Here is a 22,611-nt window from a genome sequence, read left to right as displayed (position 1 = left end):
GGGTATCGGATAGCAAGGTTTTCCAGCCAATTAACTCTCGTGGCGCGGGCCCGTGACTCGACACAAGCGAGAGGGAGGTGGGGGAGAGAGGGGCCCGGGTAATTCTAGACGTGCGGACAATCCGCATCCGCCACATGGTGTGGGTCCACCACGCTACGCACCCAATACGAGTTTCGCATTTCCGCGTGACTTTTGGTTCCGCGTTTTCCTCGGAAAGATGTACAGTCTGCGGAACGCAGCATCGCATCGCGGTACCTCAGTACTCAAAGTACCAGTGCATACGAGTACATCGCGCTATATCTTACAACTATCGTATCGACATCAAGCCTGTCTGCGTTGTTTGAAATCCCCAAAAATTTTTGCACTTAAAATGAGACAAATTCCGGCTAAGGTAATGTTTTTCGTAATAAGTTCCTTACAGGTTTTAAGATGTTAATAGTATAAAACCGACAATCTACTATCTAAATTTTTTGGAATAAATCTCACACTTCGAACGTATGAAAATTCTGCCACTTTTTTCAAGAATAACAGAATTTTCACTCTTTTGGAGTTTACTTTAAAAGTTTTACTCCAACGAATTTAGATAATTATTTAATTTGAGGAGATTATATATTATTACTATTTCAGTTTGATTGTGTTGCAATCCAAAAGTAACCGGCGCGCAGTCATATATCTGCACTCCGAGAAAAAAGTCGTATCAGTAACTATAAATTTGTAGTGAAATAGCGCCTCAACTATATATACATATATTATTAAATTCTAATAAGAATACTAGATTAAGTGAACTAAGAAAATATAGTACATTAACCATATAATCAATTTATAAATGGTTAATATTACTATATTTTCTTAGTTCACTTAATTTACTTATTGTTCTTATTAAAGCTTTATAATACATAGTTACAAATTTGTGTATGCATTTCTTATTTATTTTTGTCTTCCAAGTTCGAAACCAACGCTGCGTCTTTTATCGTAAGCTGAGTGATTTCCTTCTTAGGAGAAACTGAACTTCGCTACGTCCCTCTGGTGACAAAGCCGCGTACTACTCGTACTGAGTGACACTTTAAAAATTTTTGTCTAAACTAGAAAAATGTAATTGTTATACCTATTTGCATGAAGTCCAAGTAACTACTCAATGTAGTTGAGTCACTATTTCACTACCAATTAATAGTGCATACAATTTGTTACCGTGACTATATTTTTATAATATTCAGCACTACTTTAGTTTCTATTACTTTGTAAAACTAGTTACAGGTACTTCAATTGTAAAAGTTACCAAATTTATAGTTGCTAGAATTATTTCGTTTTCTCTCAGTGTGAGATATAAATTTATTGAAATACATATAGATGTATGAGATTATTCCACATCTAACTCTTTAACCGCAATTGGCGCTTACTTACAATTAATTGACATAAAAATAATTTTGTTTGGATTATCAAAATAATTATGTTGAACATTAATTGCTGGAACTTTAGAACTTCTTGTAATATTATCATCAACGTTTAAATTCTACTAATAATTATTTTGATGATCCAAAATTGTTTTCAGATCTATATTTAACTTATGTAATATTAAATTTTTAGATACATCAGCAAAACCATCCTTTCCATGTAGTTTCAAATTTACAAGATACAAAGATATATACAATACCACTCCCAAAGTTGACTCCGAATTTACTCGGGAATCTGCCATTAATGTTACGATCGGGAGTTACGAGACACCCTGTATACCATCTCTCAGAGCACACACCGGTATTTTCACCGACCGTTTCGAGAAAGAAACCGAAAGGACGAAGAAGAAGAAGAAGAAGAAGAAGAAGAAGAAGATGAAGAAGAAGAAGAAGTAAAAGGAAGTCGAGACGCCACGAGTCGCTCTCGAGACGTCTATATAGCGTCCACACACGCGGCAACGCGCGAGAGAGGGAAACGGGAGGATGGACCAAAGGGGGAACGAGGAGAGGAGAGCTGAAGGGGGGGGACAAAGATGGTTCCCCCCTTTTTCCCGTAAGTGGTCTCTCTCACCGCGGGCCTTATGGGGTTTCTCCCGGCGGTGGGCAGTATCTACATATTACAAGCTCGCGGCGCGGAGACCACCGTCGTTGACATAAGATCCTGTTATGCTGTCTGCTATCTCTCGGCGCAGCTCGTGTCGCGCCATAAAAAACATTAAAAGTACGAGTAACATAAATTCGTTAAGCGCGGCGGCGGTCGCCTCGCTTCTCTCGCGAGAGTGCCCTCCTCGAGAGACGAGCGCTGATCGCTCGCTCGGAAACACTCTCACCCTCTTCACCTCGTCGGGCTCTTTGTGTCTCCTCCACCTCCACTCTCGTTGCGATTCTCTTATTTTATTGCCCGTCGATTATACCGTCCACACAATACACAATCATCGATTTTAAACTTGGATTACACTGTTAGAGATCAAAGGAGCAATGGTAACCCAATCCTTTGAGTTTAATAACATTTTGTTGTTTTTAACTTCCATGTACGTCAAAATGTAAATCAATCCATTTCTATGGTTAGTTTCAAAATAAATCGTCCATATTAACGTATACATTTAGTAAATAATAAACTAAATTTGAACTAAATTTAATACGTATTTTCTTGAATTGTTCAACTCCATTGTTTTAGTCAAATTAACAAACTGATTCAAAATAACTCAAATTGGGTATAATTTGACATAATGAATTGAACGGTGTAGCTATCAGATTGCAAGGATCAATAAAAAGAGATTTAAATTTTTTTTTCCATCAAAGGTGTTGAAGGGGTGTTAAGTTTACAAAGTTAAAAGAACCTATCACAACTATTGAAAATTAGCGCAATTCGTGAAACGTCATAGGTTCGCGTGTGTGTTTCTTCAGTTTTCATTTCTTTCAATCGCGCGCCGTGAATTCCAGAATACTTCGCGTGCGCGTGCACGTAACTCACCGCGGTATGTCGGATAAACGAAGAGATTCTTGCGGTAGGTACGGCTCGAAAGTGTCCGCAAGAAACTCGATCCGGTCGGCGCTCTAATCGACCGGAGAATTCCACGGCGATGTCTATTCGAAAGGGAAATCCAAAGGTCGAATTGCGGATAGTAACGAGCTTTCGAGACAGATGATAATCGCGAGTACTCGGTTCTTCCTCTCCCCTTTTATTTCGACGGCACGATCAACCCCATTGTAAAGTTATTCTAGAGTACTCGAATTAATTTGAAAAAAAATTCTGGCGAGTAAAAAATAGATGTTTAAAGACGCACAGGTCAAAAGTTTAAAAATACTTTTTTAAAAATTAACAGTTTTGATTACTTACTTACTCAATTATTTACAGCTCTAATATCCATAATAATATGTTTTTTAAACAATAATTCTTCAGATTCAATAATTCAGTTATCGTCGTTATTGAATCTAAAAAATTAAAAGAATTATTGCTAAAACATATACTGTTATGGATGTTTGAATAAGAAGTAAAAAAATGTCAATTTTAAAAAATTAAGTGTTTCCAAACTTTTGGTTTGGAATGTATGAGTATAAAATTTATGTTTTGTTATACGAAAATTAATAGATCCTCAGATTTCGATTTCAGTTAGAACATTTTTCTATAAAATTCTTGAAAAATTGCATAAAAATTAAAATTAATAGGAAAATAGAGCAAATTTCCGAAAATTAAAAATAAAAGGGCAGAAAAAAGTTTTTTCTGGAAAATCGATGATACGTAGGTCTTCGTCTTCGTGATAATAACGTTGTCAGCCTAAAGAAATAGTCGGTGTCTCGAGAAAAGGACGTGAATCGAATCGGTCTTTTAACACAAAATTGTGAGTGCAAGGAGAGCTCTATTTGAACTTTCTAAGGACTTTAGACACGCGCATATGCATGTATACACAACGGGAGCCAGGTACGGGACATCGTACGATGAACGGAAGATGAAAGGCGTCCGAACGATGCCAGCTCGTGTGGGCGTGTATCCTTCAGCAAGGATGAAAGGGACGGACCGATCCCTAGGTGCATCGACGTCCGGCACACTCCTCCTTCTCGTCCCTTATGAAACTCGAGGAAAAGCGTGACGGTAGGTGTCTTTAAAATTTTTCACATGTTAAGAATGCATGAAAGCTTTCTGCCGTTTTGATGAAAGTCGAACTCATGAGAAAGCTCGTATTGACATTTTGCACCTGTGCAAATCCAACTTCAGAGTAATCATCATGTAACTTTTTTGACTTTTTCCCTAGGCCCCCTAGGGTGAAAAGTGAAAGATGTCTCCATTACCTTAGGATTACTGAGGGCCATTTCGGTCAACTCCGATTAACTTTAATAGACGATCGGCAAAATTACTTAAAACAAAACATCTCTAATATAATATCATTTTTATCTCTAATATAGTTCATTGTTTTTAATTTTTTTCGATATATTAAATATACTTCTATTAATTAATTAATAGTACTGGTTAAGTTAATAGTGCTGGTAATAGTGCTGGTTAATCGGAATTGGTCGAAGTGGCCCTCAGACATATTATTTGCTTGATACAAAACTCTCCAACTTATTTATATTTAATTGATTTTTCATTGAAATTACTTGCATTTTATTATACATTTTATGTAATAAGAAGACTCGATTTAATTCTGTCAATAAATTATAATTGAAAAGATTTATAATAACTTTAAATAAATATAATCAATAGTTTTTAAAAAAATTTTCACTTTTCACGTTTTCATTTTAAGGAAAAAGTTACACGATTGCTACCCAATTTATTTTTATCATGATCCTACAAAAAAATACGTCGGATTCCTGGCCAAAGATTTTAACTTGGAAAATTTTAGAATAAATGATTATTAATTTTTATCTGTTTTTTATTTCCATAAAAAAGGAAAATCAACGAGGAAAGTTAAAGCGAATTAATTGCTTAATAGCGGATATCTTTATGGATTTTATGAATATTTCATTAAAATTTTTTACATTAGGAAAGAAGGCGAAAAATAAAACTCTTTTAAATATATTAACGCTAATTAAAATTAATAGCTTCAATCGTCTAGCGTGTTGTTTGAAGATGATCTCTCGTGTACCATAATTCATGTAATGAGATAGTTACTCCTATATTCTAACGTGTAATTTCCCGTAATCATATGTTACATAAAATTTCTTCGTGATACTCCCCGTATGTTCAGAGTGCGAAATATTCGGGACAGATTGAAAAATTAAAACAAACAATAGACAATTTTCTTTACAATGTATAATTATTTTCTTATTACTATTTTATTACCACATAAATAAGATGACAATATTATTGTGTGCGCATTATATAGTCATTTAATATAATTGTTTAGTTAAATATTCGCAAAACTATCAATTATATTTATTAAAAGTTACAAATCTTTTCAAATATAATTTGTTGACAGAATTGAATCGAGTCTTCTCATTACATAAAATGTATAATAAAATTAACTTCAATGAAAAATAAATAAATTGAATTTTGTATCAAAAACAAATAACATACGCCTGAGCAATCCTAAGGTAAACACGGATTACACGTGTTGGTATAGTTTTTACCTAAAAGAATATACAACCGCATTCCCCGGCCGTCAGACTATGGAGAAGTAAACTTCTCGGAAAAGTAGAATTAAACTGTTTGCCTTCCCTTCTCTCCCCGTCCTTGAATTGCTTCCAGGGGGAAGAGGGACCTCGTCTGTCCCAGTTCCGTGACTCACCCTGTACGCACATTTCACAACTACCGTGTGTCCTCCCAACGACAAATTCTAAATTAAGTCCTGTTTAACAAAAATTTGAAGAGAAACATTTATTGTAAATTTTTAATTTTCAATATTAAATCTTTTAAACTAAAGGAAATAAAATATATAGGCCATATGCGGAAAAATATAAGCTTAAAGCCCACTTAATTCATATAAATTTAGGTGCTATCTAATTATTAATAAACAAAAAAATTAATTCAAGTTCATTGAAATTAATATTAATTAAGTCCACTTAGCAAATAACGATGCACAGAAAATATAATTAATTTAAAAAATTAATTTATCTTGAAGACAAAAATTAAAAAGAAAGGAATACATTATCTATATTCGCATTATCAAGAATTGTTCCAACTCGTCCTCAAAGACATATGCGCATATATCAATTTACGATATTAAAGAAAACAATCCAGCTAATTCGTCTTCCGGTCCGAATCGTGTTCGATAGGACATTCTGGAACACCCTGTACACGAGTTTCCATGGGTCGCCTTCGAGGCGGTATGCGCGCCGCGCGTCTCCACCCTCTCGTAGGTATTATTAGTGTTGGAAGTCTCTCACACGTAGTGTCGGCGCCCTTTAATCTCACTCTCACACATATGCGCGTGCGTGAATACCCGGTATTGTGGAGCCGCACCGACGACCGCTTTCAGCTGCTAGAAATTAAGACACAGATTACGGAATAGTGCGCCCGTACGCTATTTCGTGCCGCTGGAATTCAGCATTTATCTTCGATCGTGATCTTTACGGGCGATCGTCTCGGATCAGCGGTGGCAACGAGCGATGCGTGTGCTGGGAGCCGGTCGATAGATTTCCGTCGTAAACGTCGCGCTCGATCGACGACATTGGAAATCGTCGGATCTCCGAATCGATCCTGTTAGATCATTAACGATAAGTATATTCCATTCTTGAAATTTTATTACGAATTTTATTATAGGTAAAGTTATTTTTTATCGTAATAAAAATTTATTTTTGAATATTTAATTCGGCCAAGGAAAATGTATCTTCCATAATTATTGTAATTTGAATTGTAAAAATTATGTTTATTCCTACACATTCTAAAAAATAATTTTTATTCCTACTGTCTAAAATTTTTCGAGTGGAATTTAATTCTAAAAAGTGATAAAGAGTGTCAATTAAGTTGAAACAGAGTGGCTCAATTGTCAATTTTTAAGAGTGAGATTTCACTCGTTAGAATTAAGTTTCACTCCTAAGATTTCAGAGTAATAAAATTTATAAAGAAAAATGAGATATATAGTATTATCAATTCAGAAATTCCAATTATTTTTTACGTTGATTGAATAAGATATTTTAAAAAGAAATATATATATATATTTATTTATAAAAAAATATTCATGAAAAATAAGATCCATTATATGGACACAATAAAAAAATATAGTAAATACACTGAGAGAAAACGAAATAGTTCCAGCAACTATAAATTTGGCAACTTTTGCAATTGAAGTACCTGTAACTAATTTTACAAAGTAATAGAAACTAAAGTAGTGCTGAATATTATAAAAATATAGTCACGGTAACAAATTGTATGCACTATTAATTGGTACTGAAATAGTGACTCAACTACATTGAGTAGTTACTTGGACTTCATGCAAATAGATATAATAATTACATTTTTCTAGTTTAGACAAAAATTTTTAAAGTGTCGCTCAGTACGAGTAGTACGCGGCTTTGTCACCAGAGGGACGTAGCGAAGTTCAGTTTCTCCTAAGAAGGAAACCACTCAGCTTACAATAAAAGGCGCAGCGTTGATTTTAAACTTGGAAGACAAAAATAAATAAGAAATGCATACACAAATTTGTAACTATGTATTATAAAGCTTTAATAAGAACAATAAGTAAATTAAGTGAACTAAGAAAATATAGTAATATTAACCATTTATAAATTGTTTATATGGTTAATGTACTATATTTTCTTAGTTCACTTAATCTAGTATTCTTATTAGAATTTAATAATATGTACATAGTTGAGGCGCTATTTCACTACAAATTTATAGTTATTGATACGACTTTTTTTTCTGAGTGTAGATAAACATAGTCTTAAAAGAGAAAGAGAATTAAGAGATTTCCTGAAAATTGTCTCTTACTGCAATTAGTAATATTTAAAATTATAATAAACAAACAGTAAACATTTTTCGTATCAATATAACAATTTATACCCATAGGAAACCGTCCCTCATACGCGAAATATACGAACACCGAGATGCAGCAGGTCGAGGCCAGTACCCCGTGGATGAATCGTTCCTCGTGAACGTAAACAAATTGGAGTAAATGAACTCCGGCGCGCGAGCTCGTATGTGTGACGCAGTGATGATAACGGATCCGCGTATTCTGTAAACATTCGGGCTACGCCGGCGAGCGCGCGCACACGTACACATGCTTGTTGCATACGATGCAAGGCCAAGGTTGATTCGACGCGATCGAGTTGCATTCTCAATGAGAATAAATCAATTTTGATCAGTGCGTTCGGCGCCGCGTTTGGATCGTTCCGTTAAAAGCGAAACTCCATTACCAGATTTCATTGACAAACGAATCGCGAATAGACATTTCCGCGAATTTTGGAATGCAATTATAAGCAAAAATGTTTTTACATTGCGAGGAAAACGAAAAAGAAGATCGAAAGAAGTTCAACTTCTCTGTTAAACTTATTTTAAATTATTATAATAAGTATTATAGTAATCAAATGTTTCTGTTTGCTTATTTATTGAACTTCACAACAAATATCTTATTACTTTTAAATGTTAAAGAAATTTTGTGATATTAATATCTATGATTTAGATACTTGTTTTACATTCATAATTTTTTTATTTAGTAGGAGAAATTTGATATTGATATGAAAGACCCACGGCAGACGATGTTAGTGAAAAACAGCGATACAGACGAAGGGTTAATAATATATTTATAAGATATAATTACGATAAGAGATATAATTTGCAAAGTACATTCCAATTATTTTTGAATTACATCTTATCTTACCTTATAAATATAATATTATGTCATAAATATATTATTAACACAATCACGGAAGCTTGTAGACAATTTACTTATATTGGATCTTTCCGATCTTTCAATTAAATGAATCTTTTTTTATCTTTTTTCTTGGTAGTCATTCTCATCTCTCTTTGCCTAAAATCATTCTGATAAATATATTCAAGATTAATCAACAGAAGAACTTTGACACATGTAGTAAATTAAATAAAACATAAGATTATAATTAAAAATTTCTTTAATAAAATTAAATCAGTAAACATATGTAATTTTATCTTGTTTCTCCGCATTAAAATATTATTTATTTTATCGATGTAAAGAAGTGTCTTTATCGAGCTAATTGCTCTAAATTAAGTCCACTCTCAAGGGGACGAGACGAGGTACACAACGACAACGTCAAAAACCGGGTTGATGGCATTATTTTCGACGAAACACGCCATGCTTCCACATGCACGCGCTCTCTTCAATACTCCCCGGCACCGCCGAAACTAATTCATCACGTTCCATTATCATCCCGCACATAAATCCTTCCGGAGGAGTCAGTCTCTCTTCTTTGTAGAGGAGAAAAAGACGAAGAAAAGGAAACACGCCCGTATGCATGCGTCTCCGCACGCACGCACGCACACGCACGCAAGTCGCCTTGTGGAGGCCGGGGCCACTGACTCACTGACTCATTCGGCATAAACGCGAAGCACGAAGAAGTTCTTCTTCGGCCGAGCCGCCTCGTCGGGAAGAAAAGTGGAGCATCGACCTCGAATTTTAGTCTTTTTATCTCCCGCCGACTGTCACCACTTCTTTTCTACCGGTGATCGGCGCTCTCGCGATTGTGCAATCGCGCGAATTGCCGCGACATGGAATCCTAAAAATTCTCCATCTCAGTCTTGATCGATAATAAATGCATCGAGAGAAAAATGTCAAAGTATTGCGAAGTAAAAATTACTTACGACGTTTTCTTCGATATCTATGAGTTATGAAAAAAATTTGTTTGATTGTGATGACGAAATATACATTTCGGAGAAATATATCTCACTGATTATAAGAAAATAAAACAGATGATTTATTTGCCAGGAATAAAATTTTATTTCGCCATATTTAATAAATAAAGATTTACTTCAGTGAAATAAATATCTTACTTCTCACAAGTAAATTTTTAAGTATCTCTTTTTCCCTGTGTGAGATTGCGAAATTTGAAAAAGACGCTATTCTGGTTAAAGTTTAGGTCGACTGCATATCGGATGATTTTAGCTTTAATACAAACTCGTGTTGGTTTAGATTTTAGCAATATTATCAATTAAAAAATTATCTAAATTTGACGAGTGTTAATTTAAATGGAATATTATTTAAGCAGTGTATCAGTTTTTACTTAGACAATATCCTAACTAACATTTCGATCGATGTTTACTCGCAAGGTATTGCATTCCTTGATTTCAATAAGAAAATATGTACATGTGAAAAAAATGTATGTAATTTTACATGGAAATTACATGTTCGTGACTGGAAAATTACCTAAATATGATGGGAAATTTACAATTTCCATTAAATTTCCAATCACATTTAAGTAATTTAGATAATTTTCCAGTCATAAACATGTAATTTCCATGTAAAATTGCATGCATTTTTTTCAGTGTGTATGAATACCACGATTTCTACTTAACATTGCCATAGTAATGGATAAGTATTAGAAATTTTGTAGAATATCATTGTTACTGAAAATTACGATCTAATATCGCTGAAGTTGGTTTCGACGAAGATACGAGCGAAAATCAGAGATTTCAACGAGACGACCCGGTACATCCGCGATGTGGAAATCGCTCGTGCGACCACCCAGCGCGACTATCACGAGCAAAAAGTTCGCGAGGCTTGCTACTCGCTTCGCCTCTTATTATAGGTGCACGTTTCTCGGACCATCGGCCGGGATACGTCGAACGCAATTGAAAATAGCACCAACGTGGATTTAATGTAACATCCTTTCGTCACAGTAAACGGATATAATTTAAACATGACGCGGACAGACAGAAATTGAAGATATTATTGCAAGAAAACGTGGACATTCAGCGATCTTGTAAAACGAACAGAAAAATCGTAAAAATCTACTATCTATAACTCCATCGCATTTTAGAAACGCGATGTTTCTGTCGAAACACGCGATAAACCTCCAGTGTTTTGCAACAATGAGAAATCAAAACGAGCACATCATACTCTCTAAATTGGCTGCGTTCAGCAGAGAAAGCAGCTTTGCAACTGTTGTAAAATTTTTGAATATGATTGGTTTATACATTTAGATCCAATGAGGAACTAAGGGCAAGACTCTCTGGAGTGGAATCTTACTTTAAAGAGTGAAAATTGTGCCAGTTTTGAAAGAGAGTGGCTCAATTTTCAATCTTTAAGAGTGGAGTTTCACTCTTTAAAACGACCATTCAATCTAAAAGTTTTAAAGAGTACATATTTCCGGCGAATTTAAAGATTAACTAAAAAAAGTTCTTACAAAAAATTATCAAACTTCCACACGTTACCAAACTTTCCCTCCTTTGGAAATCACTTAGATTTCTTCTTCTATAAAGGAATATGTACTAAAAGAATTAGGTTTATTTGCTTGAAATCTCCACAAATTTTTGTACTTAAAACGGAATAAATAAATATTCGAGCGTTAAAAAGAAAGAAAGCGAAGGTACTAAGTATAAAAAAATGCAAGCAACGCGAACAAACCTATTTACTCCACCATGATGTCAAACATGAATATTTTGGAAGTTTGTTAACATGTGAAAGTTCGGTAATTTTTATTTTCCATTATTTCAAAATACCAGAGATTCAGTGTATACCTATAAAAATAGGATAAAAAGATAAAGCAAAGTTTATAATGCAGGGTTTTTACAAATTCCTCGTTCTAAAATTCCATAATTTTCTTTGATTTCCCCGATTTCCAGTTTTGTGGCAACCCTGTAATGACAATTGTTATACAAAATTTAATTTTTCTGTCAGTTTGCTGGAACAATATTAACTCGTAAACGAGAGGTATCAGAGTTTACGAAAAACAAGATAACGGTCGCACGAGATCGTGCAGCAATTTTGATGGAAGCTCTCGGGTCCGATCGATGAAGGAAAGCGAATCGATATTAACGCGTGATCGTTCCGGATCGAAACAGGCATCCTCAAAAGGCATCCCGATACCGTACGCACATTTTCGTCCACGAGTAAGATCTCGGAGTCCGATCTCCTGGTTCCGTGTGCGACAGATCCCAAGAGATCTCACTAGTTACAGAAGAAATGCCAGGGATGACGCGTCTGGATCCCGCGGGCCCCGGCAGGAAGTCGATCCTTCGATCCGGTACTTTCAAAAAACACGTCTCGAGACCACCCGCGTATGTGAAAAGATCACAGCTCAGTTAATCGCATAGCTCCGGAGAGACTTGGCTTGTTCGCGGGTAAATTGTGCGTGAATGGGAACAATTCATAAATCAGTGACAATCGAAAGAAGATACTTTCAAACAGAATTGTATTATCATACAATGAAAAGACAGAAAGGTGATCCTAAATAAACAGCTTACTTTTTATAACGTTTTCTTTAACGTCTTTTTCATCAAAAGAAAAAACTGCCATTTCAAATTTCTCTCCCGAGGAGAAAATTATTGGAATTTTCAAAATTCCATTCAATCATTGCGTTACAGTTCATAGCTTAGTCCCTAGAAACTTGACGTGCAGTTGATAAGCACGTGTATAGGAATATTAATGCAAAGACATTTCGTAAATACACAATTCATGAATCTCTCAGAAAGGTCCTAAATGAATAGCTTAGCTTTTACAATTTTCTTCTTTAACATCTGCTTCGATTTAGAAAGGGAAAACTGCTAGTTAAAAAATTTTCTTTCGAGAGCAAACCTTCCGAATACAAAAATTTCGTTCAACCATTAATTAAGTATTTTCTTTCGTGTCGAATCATTTCTACTCAACTTTTCCGGTTAAGCCGCAACGGACCACCCAGTATGAATTTCCTCATGACATAATTAAACGATTTAAGGCACGACGAACGGAATGAAGAGACGGAGAGATTCGTTGCTCTTTCAAGGAGCATCATCGATAATACCGCTTTCGAGGCTGCTTCGCCGACGACGGCGATAAGAGTCGAGTAAGCGCTAACCGCCGTTAAAACGCATTTTCGATCGTCAAAGTGCGCCTCGTTAATCGCCGATCGAAGATAGCGCGACGCCCAGTAGGAAATAACGGCGCCGTTATCGCCAACGGTTAATATAATTTGCATTGAGTTAACGCGGTTATCTCCACATACCAAAGGGCCACGCCGTGTCGAACTATTATCTACGTCTACCTATTTGACGTAATAAGAATCGATAGCGATATTCGTACCTCATGGAGTATCGGAAAAATTATTTCACCGTCTTAATTAGCCGTCCCTGGTATCTTTGCTAAGGAACGTAAATACGTTCATTAACATAGCGTTTCACGCGTATAAATAATGTCGGAGATAAGCAGCGATCGACTTTCAAGCTGGATTTTTCTTACTGCCTCGTGAATATCTACGATTTCGAATTTTCTTATCAAATTACTCGCCCATTCGCTGCTAATTGGATAAGCTTAGTTCCGATATATTTCACAAACGTATTTCTTTTCCAATTTCGAATGACATCGTTGAATCAACTGACGTGATTTAAATGCCCACGCAAGAAATGTTTGATTCAACGAATGCTACTTTAAGTGCTATTTTAAGTATTTCTTCGTTCTTTTAATACAGACTGTCAGATGTTATCTCTATATAATTTAATGTATCGATCTTGAATAATAATTATTATGCAAATTGTTATCGAAATTGTTATTTTCAATTTTCAATGTACGTTTCTACAAACTCTTCTCAAACTCTTTTCAAAAAACGATTTATCGAATTAATTATTATGCTACGATAAATGGAGCACGTAAATCTTTCGAAAAGAAATGTTGTGAATATCAATTTAACACAAACTATTTAAATAATATAAACACATTACGTTAAATTAATACGCAAATATATAAAAATTCAACACAAAATTTTAACAATGTATGTCACTTAATAATTTTTGTATATTTGTTGAAATAATAAAAATTAATTCGAGACACGAATGACCCATCATGTGCAGTACTTACTAAACGACCGGAAAATCGTGTGCACCAAGGATTAACTTTAATCTCGGTTTAACCTGATTTACCTCTTTCTAGTTCTAAGAATTAGAAAAAGACAAAAAATGAGTTAAACCGAGATCAAAGTTAATCCGCATTGGTAGAAATAGAGAGGAGGAGTCGATGACACGGAAGAGGGCGATTGAACGGGGATAATAATACGAGTTCTCTTCTCTCACCTTCTCGAGCTGATCCAACGCTATCGCGGCGTCCGTCCAGCTGGGCCTGACGTAAAGATCAGATTCGTGCCGGATTCTGGTGCGTTCCGCTGCCTTGTGGTCCTTCTCGCTCTCCGCGTCACCATTCTGCCGCGAGCCCGGCGATCCAGAAAGGCGTCCCGCTAGGATCCCCGTGGATGTGGGTCCGGACACGGAAACCATGATCTGTCATGCATTCGCCCGCCACGCGCGATTACAACTTTCCGAACTCGCTCGTCTTTCTTTCTTTCACTTTCTGACTCTATCGATCGAGAAGAATCTTTTAGTTTCTCATCGATTTCTCGTTTCGAATCTCTCTCGTGGCGGTTCACTAAAAATCCGGACCACCCTCGTGGTAACAACTTGACGTTTCGATATCGGTCCTTTTTTTGGAGGAGGAGGGGAATCGGAGCGATCTTGTCTTCTAAACCGGTGCCCTTCCCGAAGCTCGAAATTCGTACGTACCGAACCGACGCGCGAAAACGCGTATTCTCGCACTCCACTGCCCGAAAAAATCGCAACACCTTTTCGGGAGCACTTCTTCACTGACACTGTCTGCGGTTTCCGCGTAACGATAACACGTGACCCCCCTCCCCCGTGCCACGCTCGAAATTCGCGCACGAGGACAGCGAGCGGTGGCGCGCATGCGCGCGCGTCCTGCCGATGTATCGCGCTGCGCCGGACCGAGATCGGTTTTTAGGTTACCCGCGGTACGTAAATACGTCTCTCTCTCTCTCTCTCTCTCTCTCTCTCTCTGGCGCTCTCTATCTCTTCTCGCTGTCTCTCGCTTACACGGAGCTCGAGGAACGCCCGGCGAGGGCGCGAGAGGCGACGGCGCGCGCGCACGTTAAAGGGAAAAATTGTATATCGTAAGACGCGATTGTTTATTTTTTTTTCCCCCTTACGTTGAATCGCACGTTTTAAGATCGACGATCACGTGTCACCGCGCCGCGACGAGTATGTACGCGTAAATCTCGGTTAAGGCCCTTCGCTCCGGGCCCGGCTTGCCGCGTTATCACACTGTCACCACTGAGTACCGTCGTCGTCGTCGTCGTCGGCGTCGTCGTCGTCGTCGTCGCGTTCGCAGACTATGACGGGCCCTCTGCGCGGGCCTCTGATGCGTCGTCCTGGTGGTGCGTGCTCCGGCGTGAAAGTGCGACGGCGGATACCGGCGTTCACACGACCGCCACTTAGAGCAGTCTAAGTCGGTACTAAGCGAAACGCGCTGCCACATTTCTTTCGTGGCCTGCCTGCCGCGCCGGCCATAGTTGACGGCTTCCCCCCCCTCCCGCTCAGCGCTCCGGCTCGAGTGCGCAAACATTCAGGCTCGTGCGTAGCCGCGGGCCCCGCGTACCGCGCGCTCGGGCCCCCCGTTTAAGGTACAACTTCCTGTTGACGCTCTACGCTCATTTTTACGGGCTTTATACAATAAGTCATTATCGAAGTTTTTAGTCTTAATCCTAATTTAAGAAATTGACCAGTCACTGTCGAACGTGAGAAGAATAATCGATCATGACTGATCAATTTTTTAAACTTAAAGCGTGAATGTTATTAACCACCAAGATCTGCTTTGATTGAAAATAATTCTTTCTTTTTGATTTATTCTTATCGTTCTCCACTAGTAATTGTTTATCTTCTATGACTCAAAAATTAAAATAATAGTTAATCTTTTTTATTTATAATAGTTTATTACGGATTTTCGTATTACACTCGCGTTGTTTTTTTTTTTATGAGTAGATGGTATAAATGTTGTTGATAGAACAATTGTAAATGAAATTATTAAAAAGCTACGAGCATTTAGAATTATATAATAATTCACTATCTATATTTTTTTCGATACGTCTAATTATCTAATATTATTATATAAAATTTAAATGACGATAAATGAAAAATAATAGGATATATCTGTCTTTATGAAAATATTGAAAAAATTGTGAAATGATTAATCGTAAGTAAGACTTAAAGCAAAAATTATACAAAAATATGGGTAAGTATATCGACTTTCGTATCGATTGATCGATAATCGAATTCGAATCAATAAATCAAAAAAATTCGTTATTGTACTCTATTAATTAACATATCATGATTACGTCCGATTGATCGATCGGCTGGATCTTACACGGACGGATCCGCCCTCGATCGATGCGCTACTGCGCGCAGAAGTGACGTCAAAGCCGAACGAAGCCGAGAAGGGCCGAAGCGCCAGAGACTTGGAGACGATTGGCGGAGGCGCCTTGGCGTTTCACGTTGCTAGGATACTCGGGGACTAGAGAGGGGAATCGACTCTAGACCACACACGCGTTCCCATTTTCCCTGGAGCAAAAACATTACCCACACCGAGACGCGCGACACACACGACGGTGCACACAGCTGCGCCACGGCGCGCAGTGGTGCCTAGGTAGATGAAACCTGAATTTTTTTCGAAAGTTTTATCTAGAAAATATCCAAACACACACACACACACACACACACACACACACTCTCTCTCTCGCGTAATTTCAATTCGCCGGCCAACAGAATGAGAGGCGTATCCTCAAGGCGATTATTGATTTATTCTTTATTAGAAAATCTTTTTGCACGTAATGGTAAATTTGAAAGCACCCTTTTAAATATCATAACACGCAGAAAATTGATCTATGAGCGTCTCAGAATTTGCAGATAGTGATCTAGAATTTGCAGATTGAGCTAGAAAATCGTTAAATTTTTCTCACATTTTACGCAGCCTCTAATTTTAACGCGACGAGATGACGGAGCTTCTTATTTATTTAGACGAATACAAGCGAGAAATGATTTTGCAGATAATTAAAAAATAACATTTTTGACAGAGTTTGGCGATCGTCCCGATCTATCTTCGGTTACAACGGTAACGACAAGCGTATATGCGAGGAGATTTCTATGCGGCTTGAACTAGAAATAAATACTCCGGGGATTAGCAAGTCGAAACGTCTCTCCTTCGCAACATTTTTTCGCTCCAGTCGACACTAACTAAAAGTGATATAACAGCAATGTTATAATTTTGTACTCAACAATCTAACCGTTACGTAATATCATATGTTACATTACTTTCTAAATTCTTTAGAATCTCATTTTAAAGAATGAAAATTGAGCCAAAAAGAGTGACATTTCACTCTTCAGAGTGGGATTCATTCTAAAAGTTTTAGAGAATATATTTATATTATTGAGTATAAAATTATAATATTGATGTTATGTTACTTTTAGTTTGTACCGATTGGGTGGTCTCTACGCGATAAAATGTTAGTGGAAGAACGAAAATTTATGTTTTATAATTCTTCGTAATTTTTTATCTATATACAAACCAGACAAAGATCTACCAAAATGAACAATACGTTCATTTTTTTTCAATGCAAACAAAATAGGTATACACTGACTTCTTTCAAAGAAGTATTCTTGCTTGTTATACAATAAAAAAAATATCTTATTGAGAGGCAAAAACTTAAGAGGCAAAAAACGACCAAACTACTCGATCAATGAACGATTTTTTGCCAATATATCTTATTAAAGCCAGTTTTCTGTAACAAACGTCAGAATGTTTGGCCCATAAAATCCCTTTTAGGCACCACTGTTGTCGATCTTTCTTCCCCTATCGTCTCACGCATTCCGCTATCCACGTTGCTCCTCACTCCGTTTATGCGCGTGCCGTGCATTTGTTTGTTTACCTGCATGCTCATTTGAAGAGAGAGAATCACCGAGGAGCCAATGCCATGGCACCACTGAGGACTCGAATTAATATTCACATAACCCACATTCACCGCTGAATATGATCGTCGGATTCTCAGTTCGAATGATGTCGTACGCGATCTTCATGTGAGATGAACGGAATTGCAAGCTGAAAGACCACTTTTAGCGATAAATATCGTATATACTGGTTTTCGTCGTCTTAAAAAAAACGCTACCGATCGGTAGAGTTTTACCGAAAAAAAAATGTGTGTTAAATTATTTGTCGATTTTAATTCGATTTTAATTCAACATTTCTGACAATTTTATTTCTTAATTTTTATATCTACAAATTGCAGATAAGTTAAATACTTCTGTGTTTGCCTTGAAAAAACAATTGCCTCTTTAATTTCATATTATTTACTTTGATAAAATTTGAATCAATTTATATATAGTTTAATACATTAATTGCAACGCATAGAAACAAATATAATTTGCGAGAAATGAAGATAAGATATAATTTATTCACAACTAAGAAGATATATACCTTTCCTGAACTGAATCTTGGTGCTTAATAATATTTTAATATTAATTTATATACATATCCAGTGTGTTGTAAACTGCTCACCCATTTAATTTTCAGTTTTGAATTTTAAATTGAAACTGGAATAGTAATATCACAAATTAAATTGACAATTTAATGCTATTGATGCTAATGAGCACATTAAAATATTGTAAAGAAATTATTATGAAAAATATCACCTCAGCCAGGGATTTATTACACCGACGCGCAGTTTACAGAACTGGATATATATATAAATCTACATTGAAATATCATTAAGCTCCTAGAGACCTTTTTAGTTATGTTATTCACATATCAGTCTAACGTCACTTATTATTGGTAATTTATTCATTTTTAATAATATATGATATAATAACGTCGCTGTACATCGTCGAGAATATATGTTATATCCAATAGTATTATGGCTTACTTTTTATTAAATAACTTTGTTAATTGCGTTTTCTTTTCGGCGTCTAACTTACATCATTAAGACAATTTAAGATTGTAGAATTGTGAAAAGTGAGATGAGATCACCTTTATAATAATTTTGCATATGGATGGACCGCATAATACGAATACAATCGACGTTTTTACTGGACATTATAATGTGACCGAATCTTCCGATAATTTATGTAATATTGTTTGTTGTTTTACATTGAAAATGACCCGATCGGTGTCGAAACGTTTGTATGTACGAATTTTAAATTATTAAATATTTTACATTATAATTAACTCGTAGCTCTTCTTTTATTTAGTAATATATGATATATAATATATATATAAAGGAAGCCTAATTCTCTAGATTCCGTATTTTTGAGGATTTTTTCTAATTTTTCTTATGGAGTTCTAAGTTACTCGAGACTATAATTGAAAAAAAACTTTTTTCTTCAGCACATCACAGATACATATCTGTATGTACGATATTTACTCCAATATATAAGTACGTGGGAGTAAAGGTCGGCTGTTTTCGACGCCGCTCATTAAACCGCGCGCCACGATTAACATATTAAACTGTCGCCATAATATCTGCATAACGATGTGACTTCATTAGGCGTCGCGCAACCGTTCTCCTGTGCTCGCCTGTGCATATCTGCGAATCGCAGGTCGGGCAAAGGGAAACTCAATGTGTGTTACAAAATAATATTTTAATATATAATAAATAATATTATAAAACTGTACGTATATACTTTTTTAAAAGGGTCACATACAAATAGGTATACACACACTCCGTGTAAAATTTACTGCGTTCAGAATAGCGATCATGTAACTTTTTCTCTAGAGCGGAAACGTGAAAAGTGAACATTTTTTTGTATGTGTGTATATGTACGACATACATAAAAATTTTCACTTTTCACATTTCCGCTCTAGCGACAAAGTTACATGATCGCCACCCAGAATGTTTATTTTGCAAGCGTTCTTATTTTCTCAGAGAGATAGGACTATTCCTTTATATATTATATGTATAATCTAATAAGCACGAAGAGAAAACTTCCAATAGTTGCAAAATAAACATTCTACCTGATACGCGGTCATTATTTGTATAACAGTTTTCTACCTGAAAACTTCTGGTTTTAAATCAATTAGGAATAAAAATGAGACATTGAATAGATACAAAATAATGAACATTCAATACACACACACACACAAACGTCTCCGTAAATTTTCTCACGAACGGTTTATTTTTTAAAGGAAACAAAAAAATTCTTGAAATTCTTAAAACTCTTAAAATATGCGTTTATCGTGTCTTACTTCAACGTTGATGTCTTTTCGTATCGAGAGATTTCATTCACGCGCGGTTGCAAGGGTCTTAATAAACAAAAAAAAAATTGGAAAAAATACAAAATGCTCCACATGCCCGACAAAAAGGGGAGGAGAAAGAGAGTGAAGGGTGAGGGAGACGAAGGAGAGATCTTTGCGTATTGTTTCCTTTGACGGACGCACCCCGCGGTCGCGCCGTCGATCGGCGATAAGGGAACGCGTGCGCTGAGGAACCGTTAATAATTTTTATGACACTCTTAACTCGCCACCCGGTATTAAGCGGTCCTCCGTAGGAGACGAGCTTTGATCTTCGCCGACGCCCGGTGTATCGGCTTAATGAGTGCGGGAGCGAGATAGCGTAGTTGACTCAGCTCGCGCGCGCGCTCCGACCGCCTGTGGAACTGTCTCCGGTCGTTGTCGATGCGCGGATGCACGTCGTGTCGCATAAGTCCAGGGGCTTTATTCTTGAAAAATATCGCATACGAAAATGCTAGGGAAATCTATAATACATACACAGAAATACTACTGTGTCCAAAAAGTAAGACCAATTTTCAATTTAAATTGCGCGGATATATCGAATGTGAGAAATATTTTTTTTTCTAAATTCGTAGCACTGTGACAGACATCTGTGTCAAACTTCACATCATAAACGACATTAGTGTTTCAGCTGCGCTTGGTTTTTTACGACGCAAAAAGTGTTTTTTCCGATGTGTGATTTTGTTGAGCAAAGAAGTTGCGTTAAATTTTGTTTGCGAAATCAAATTTCTTGTGCAGAAACGTTTAGGATGTTGCAGAGAACAAGTCTTTGGTGAGCAGACTTTATCGGAAAGAAATGCTTACAAGTGGTATAAACAGTTCAAAGAAAGCCAAAAATGAGTTGAAGACAAAGTGATGAAAATCAAGGTGATGTTGACAGTTTTCTTTGATTATCGTGGTGTTGTGCACTATGAATTCCTTCCGCCGGGCCAAACAAGGAATATTATTTGAGTGTTATGCGTCGTTTGCGTGAAGCTATTCGCAAAAAGAGGCCGGAATTGTGGAAAGACAACTCTTGATTTTTGCACCACGATAATGCGCCATCTCACATTGCATTGGTCCTTCGAGACCATTTTACTAAAAATTCGACCCATATCGTTCCACAACCACCATATTCACCTGATTTAGCACCGTATGATTTCTGGCTATTCCCTAAATTTAAAAGACCGCTCCGGGGACACCGTTTTAACTCGATTGAAAAGATACAAGCTGAATCGAAGAAAGCTTTGAAGGCCATTCCGGAAATCGACTTTAACAATTGTTTCGAGGATTGGAAAAAACGTTGGCATAAGTGTATTGTGTCTGAGGGAGATTACTTTGAAGGCGACGAAATAGATTTGAAATAATAAATAAATATTTAAGAAAAAAAATTGAAATTGGTCTTACTTTTTGGACACAGTAGTATATATACATATACGAGGGTCGTCTGAAAAGTTTTGTGCCTAACATAGAAACAAGTAATTTTTCGGTCAAATTCAATTTTATTTTTCCACATAGTCTCCTTTTAAGTCGATACATTTTTTCCAGCGATGCTCCCACCCCTTTAATCCATTCAAATAATACTGAGCGTCTTGCTTTGCAAAATAGGCGTCTACAGATGCGATGACCTCGTTCGATGAAAATTTTTGTCCTCCGAGCCAAACTTTGAGCCTAAGAAACAGAAAAAAGTCGCTGGGGGCCAGATCTGGTAAATATGGTGGATGGTCAATTAATTCGAACCGCAATTCGTGAATTTTTATCATGGCGATTGCTGATATTCGATTTTTTCCATTTTTACAAAAACATTGACATTGACTGGCACAAATGACTGTCAAACAACAACTAAGCGCCGGAAGTAGCTACAATTTTCGCAGGTATCTTTCAAAGTATGTACGATTATAGTACCAAAATTGTTTTGACGAGTAATGCCATCTTCATGTTGAGGCTCAAAACTTTTCAGACGACCTATGTATATATAGTGTACGTGTGTATATATAAAATGTACTATAGTATTTTCATATTTTTGTATGCAATATTTTTCAAAAATATATCTGCCCTATGCGAGACCAGTACTCGGAAACATCAGACGATTTGACAGTTCGGACAGTTTGAATCTTAAATTCGAACGTTAAATATAATAGTTCGGACTGAATGTATGTTCGAACTATTTTAACCCACTTCAGAGCTGAAAGTTCGAAATTATTACATTTCGAACTCAGACATCACAAGTCGTCCTCAGGATTATCCTTAATATGTCCAGGATGGCTCAGAATATTTGTAGGACGATATCAATGAATATAGGAACTTTATTTAACTGCTCTTTTGTTTCCAAGGCATACACTGAAAAAAAAAGATTGGCTGCTGCAGTAAATTAGATGGTAAAATATGGCATAGCATTTTTAATTGGTTGCAGCAGTCAATTTTTGATTGTGTTAGTCTATCGAAATCCTATACTGACATTGCAGATAGGCTAACGCAACCAAAAATTGGCTGCTGCAACCAATTAAAAATGCTATGTCATA

At 36.4% G+C, this 22,611-nt stretch overlaps 1 protein-coding gene across 1 annotated transcript in view; it reads right to left on the bottom strand.

Annotated features, from left to right (window-relative positions):
- Positions 1-14,707, bottom strand: part of LOC108724285 (protein patched-like) — a 16,897-nt gene extending 2,190 nt beyond the window's left edge. Inside the window, exon 1 of the mRNA XM_018450593.1 lies at positions 14,062-14,707. Within this exon, the coding sequence (XP_018306095.1) occupies positions 14,062-14,262 (201 nt within the window). The 5' untranslated portion in view covers positions 14,263-14,707. The remainder of the gene's footprint in view (positions 1-14,061) is intronic.
- Between the last annotated feature and the right edge of the window lie 7,904 nt (positions 14,708-22,611).

Source organism: Mycetomoellerius zeteki, unplaced genomic scaffold, assembly GCF_001594055.1.
Source record: "Mycetomoellerius zeteki isolate Tzet28-1 unplaced genomic scaffold, Tzet1.0 scaffold288, whole genome shotgun sequence".
Classification (NCBI taxonomy): domain Eukaryota; kingdom Metazoa; phylum Arthropoda; class Insecta; order Hymenoptera; family Formicidae; genus Mycetomoellerius; species Mycetomoellerius zeteki.
This window is presented reverse-complemented; position numbering and strand designations above follow the sequence as displayed.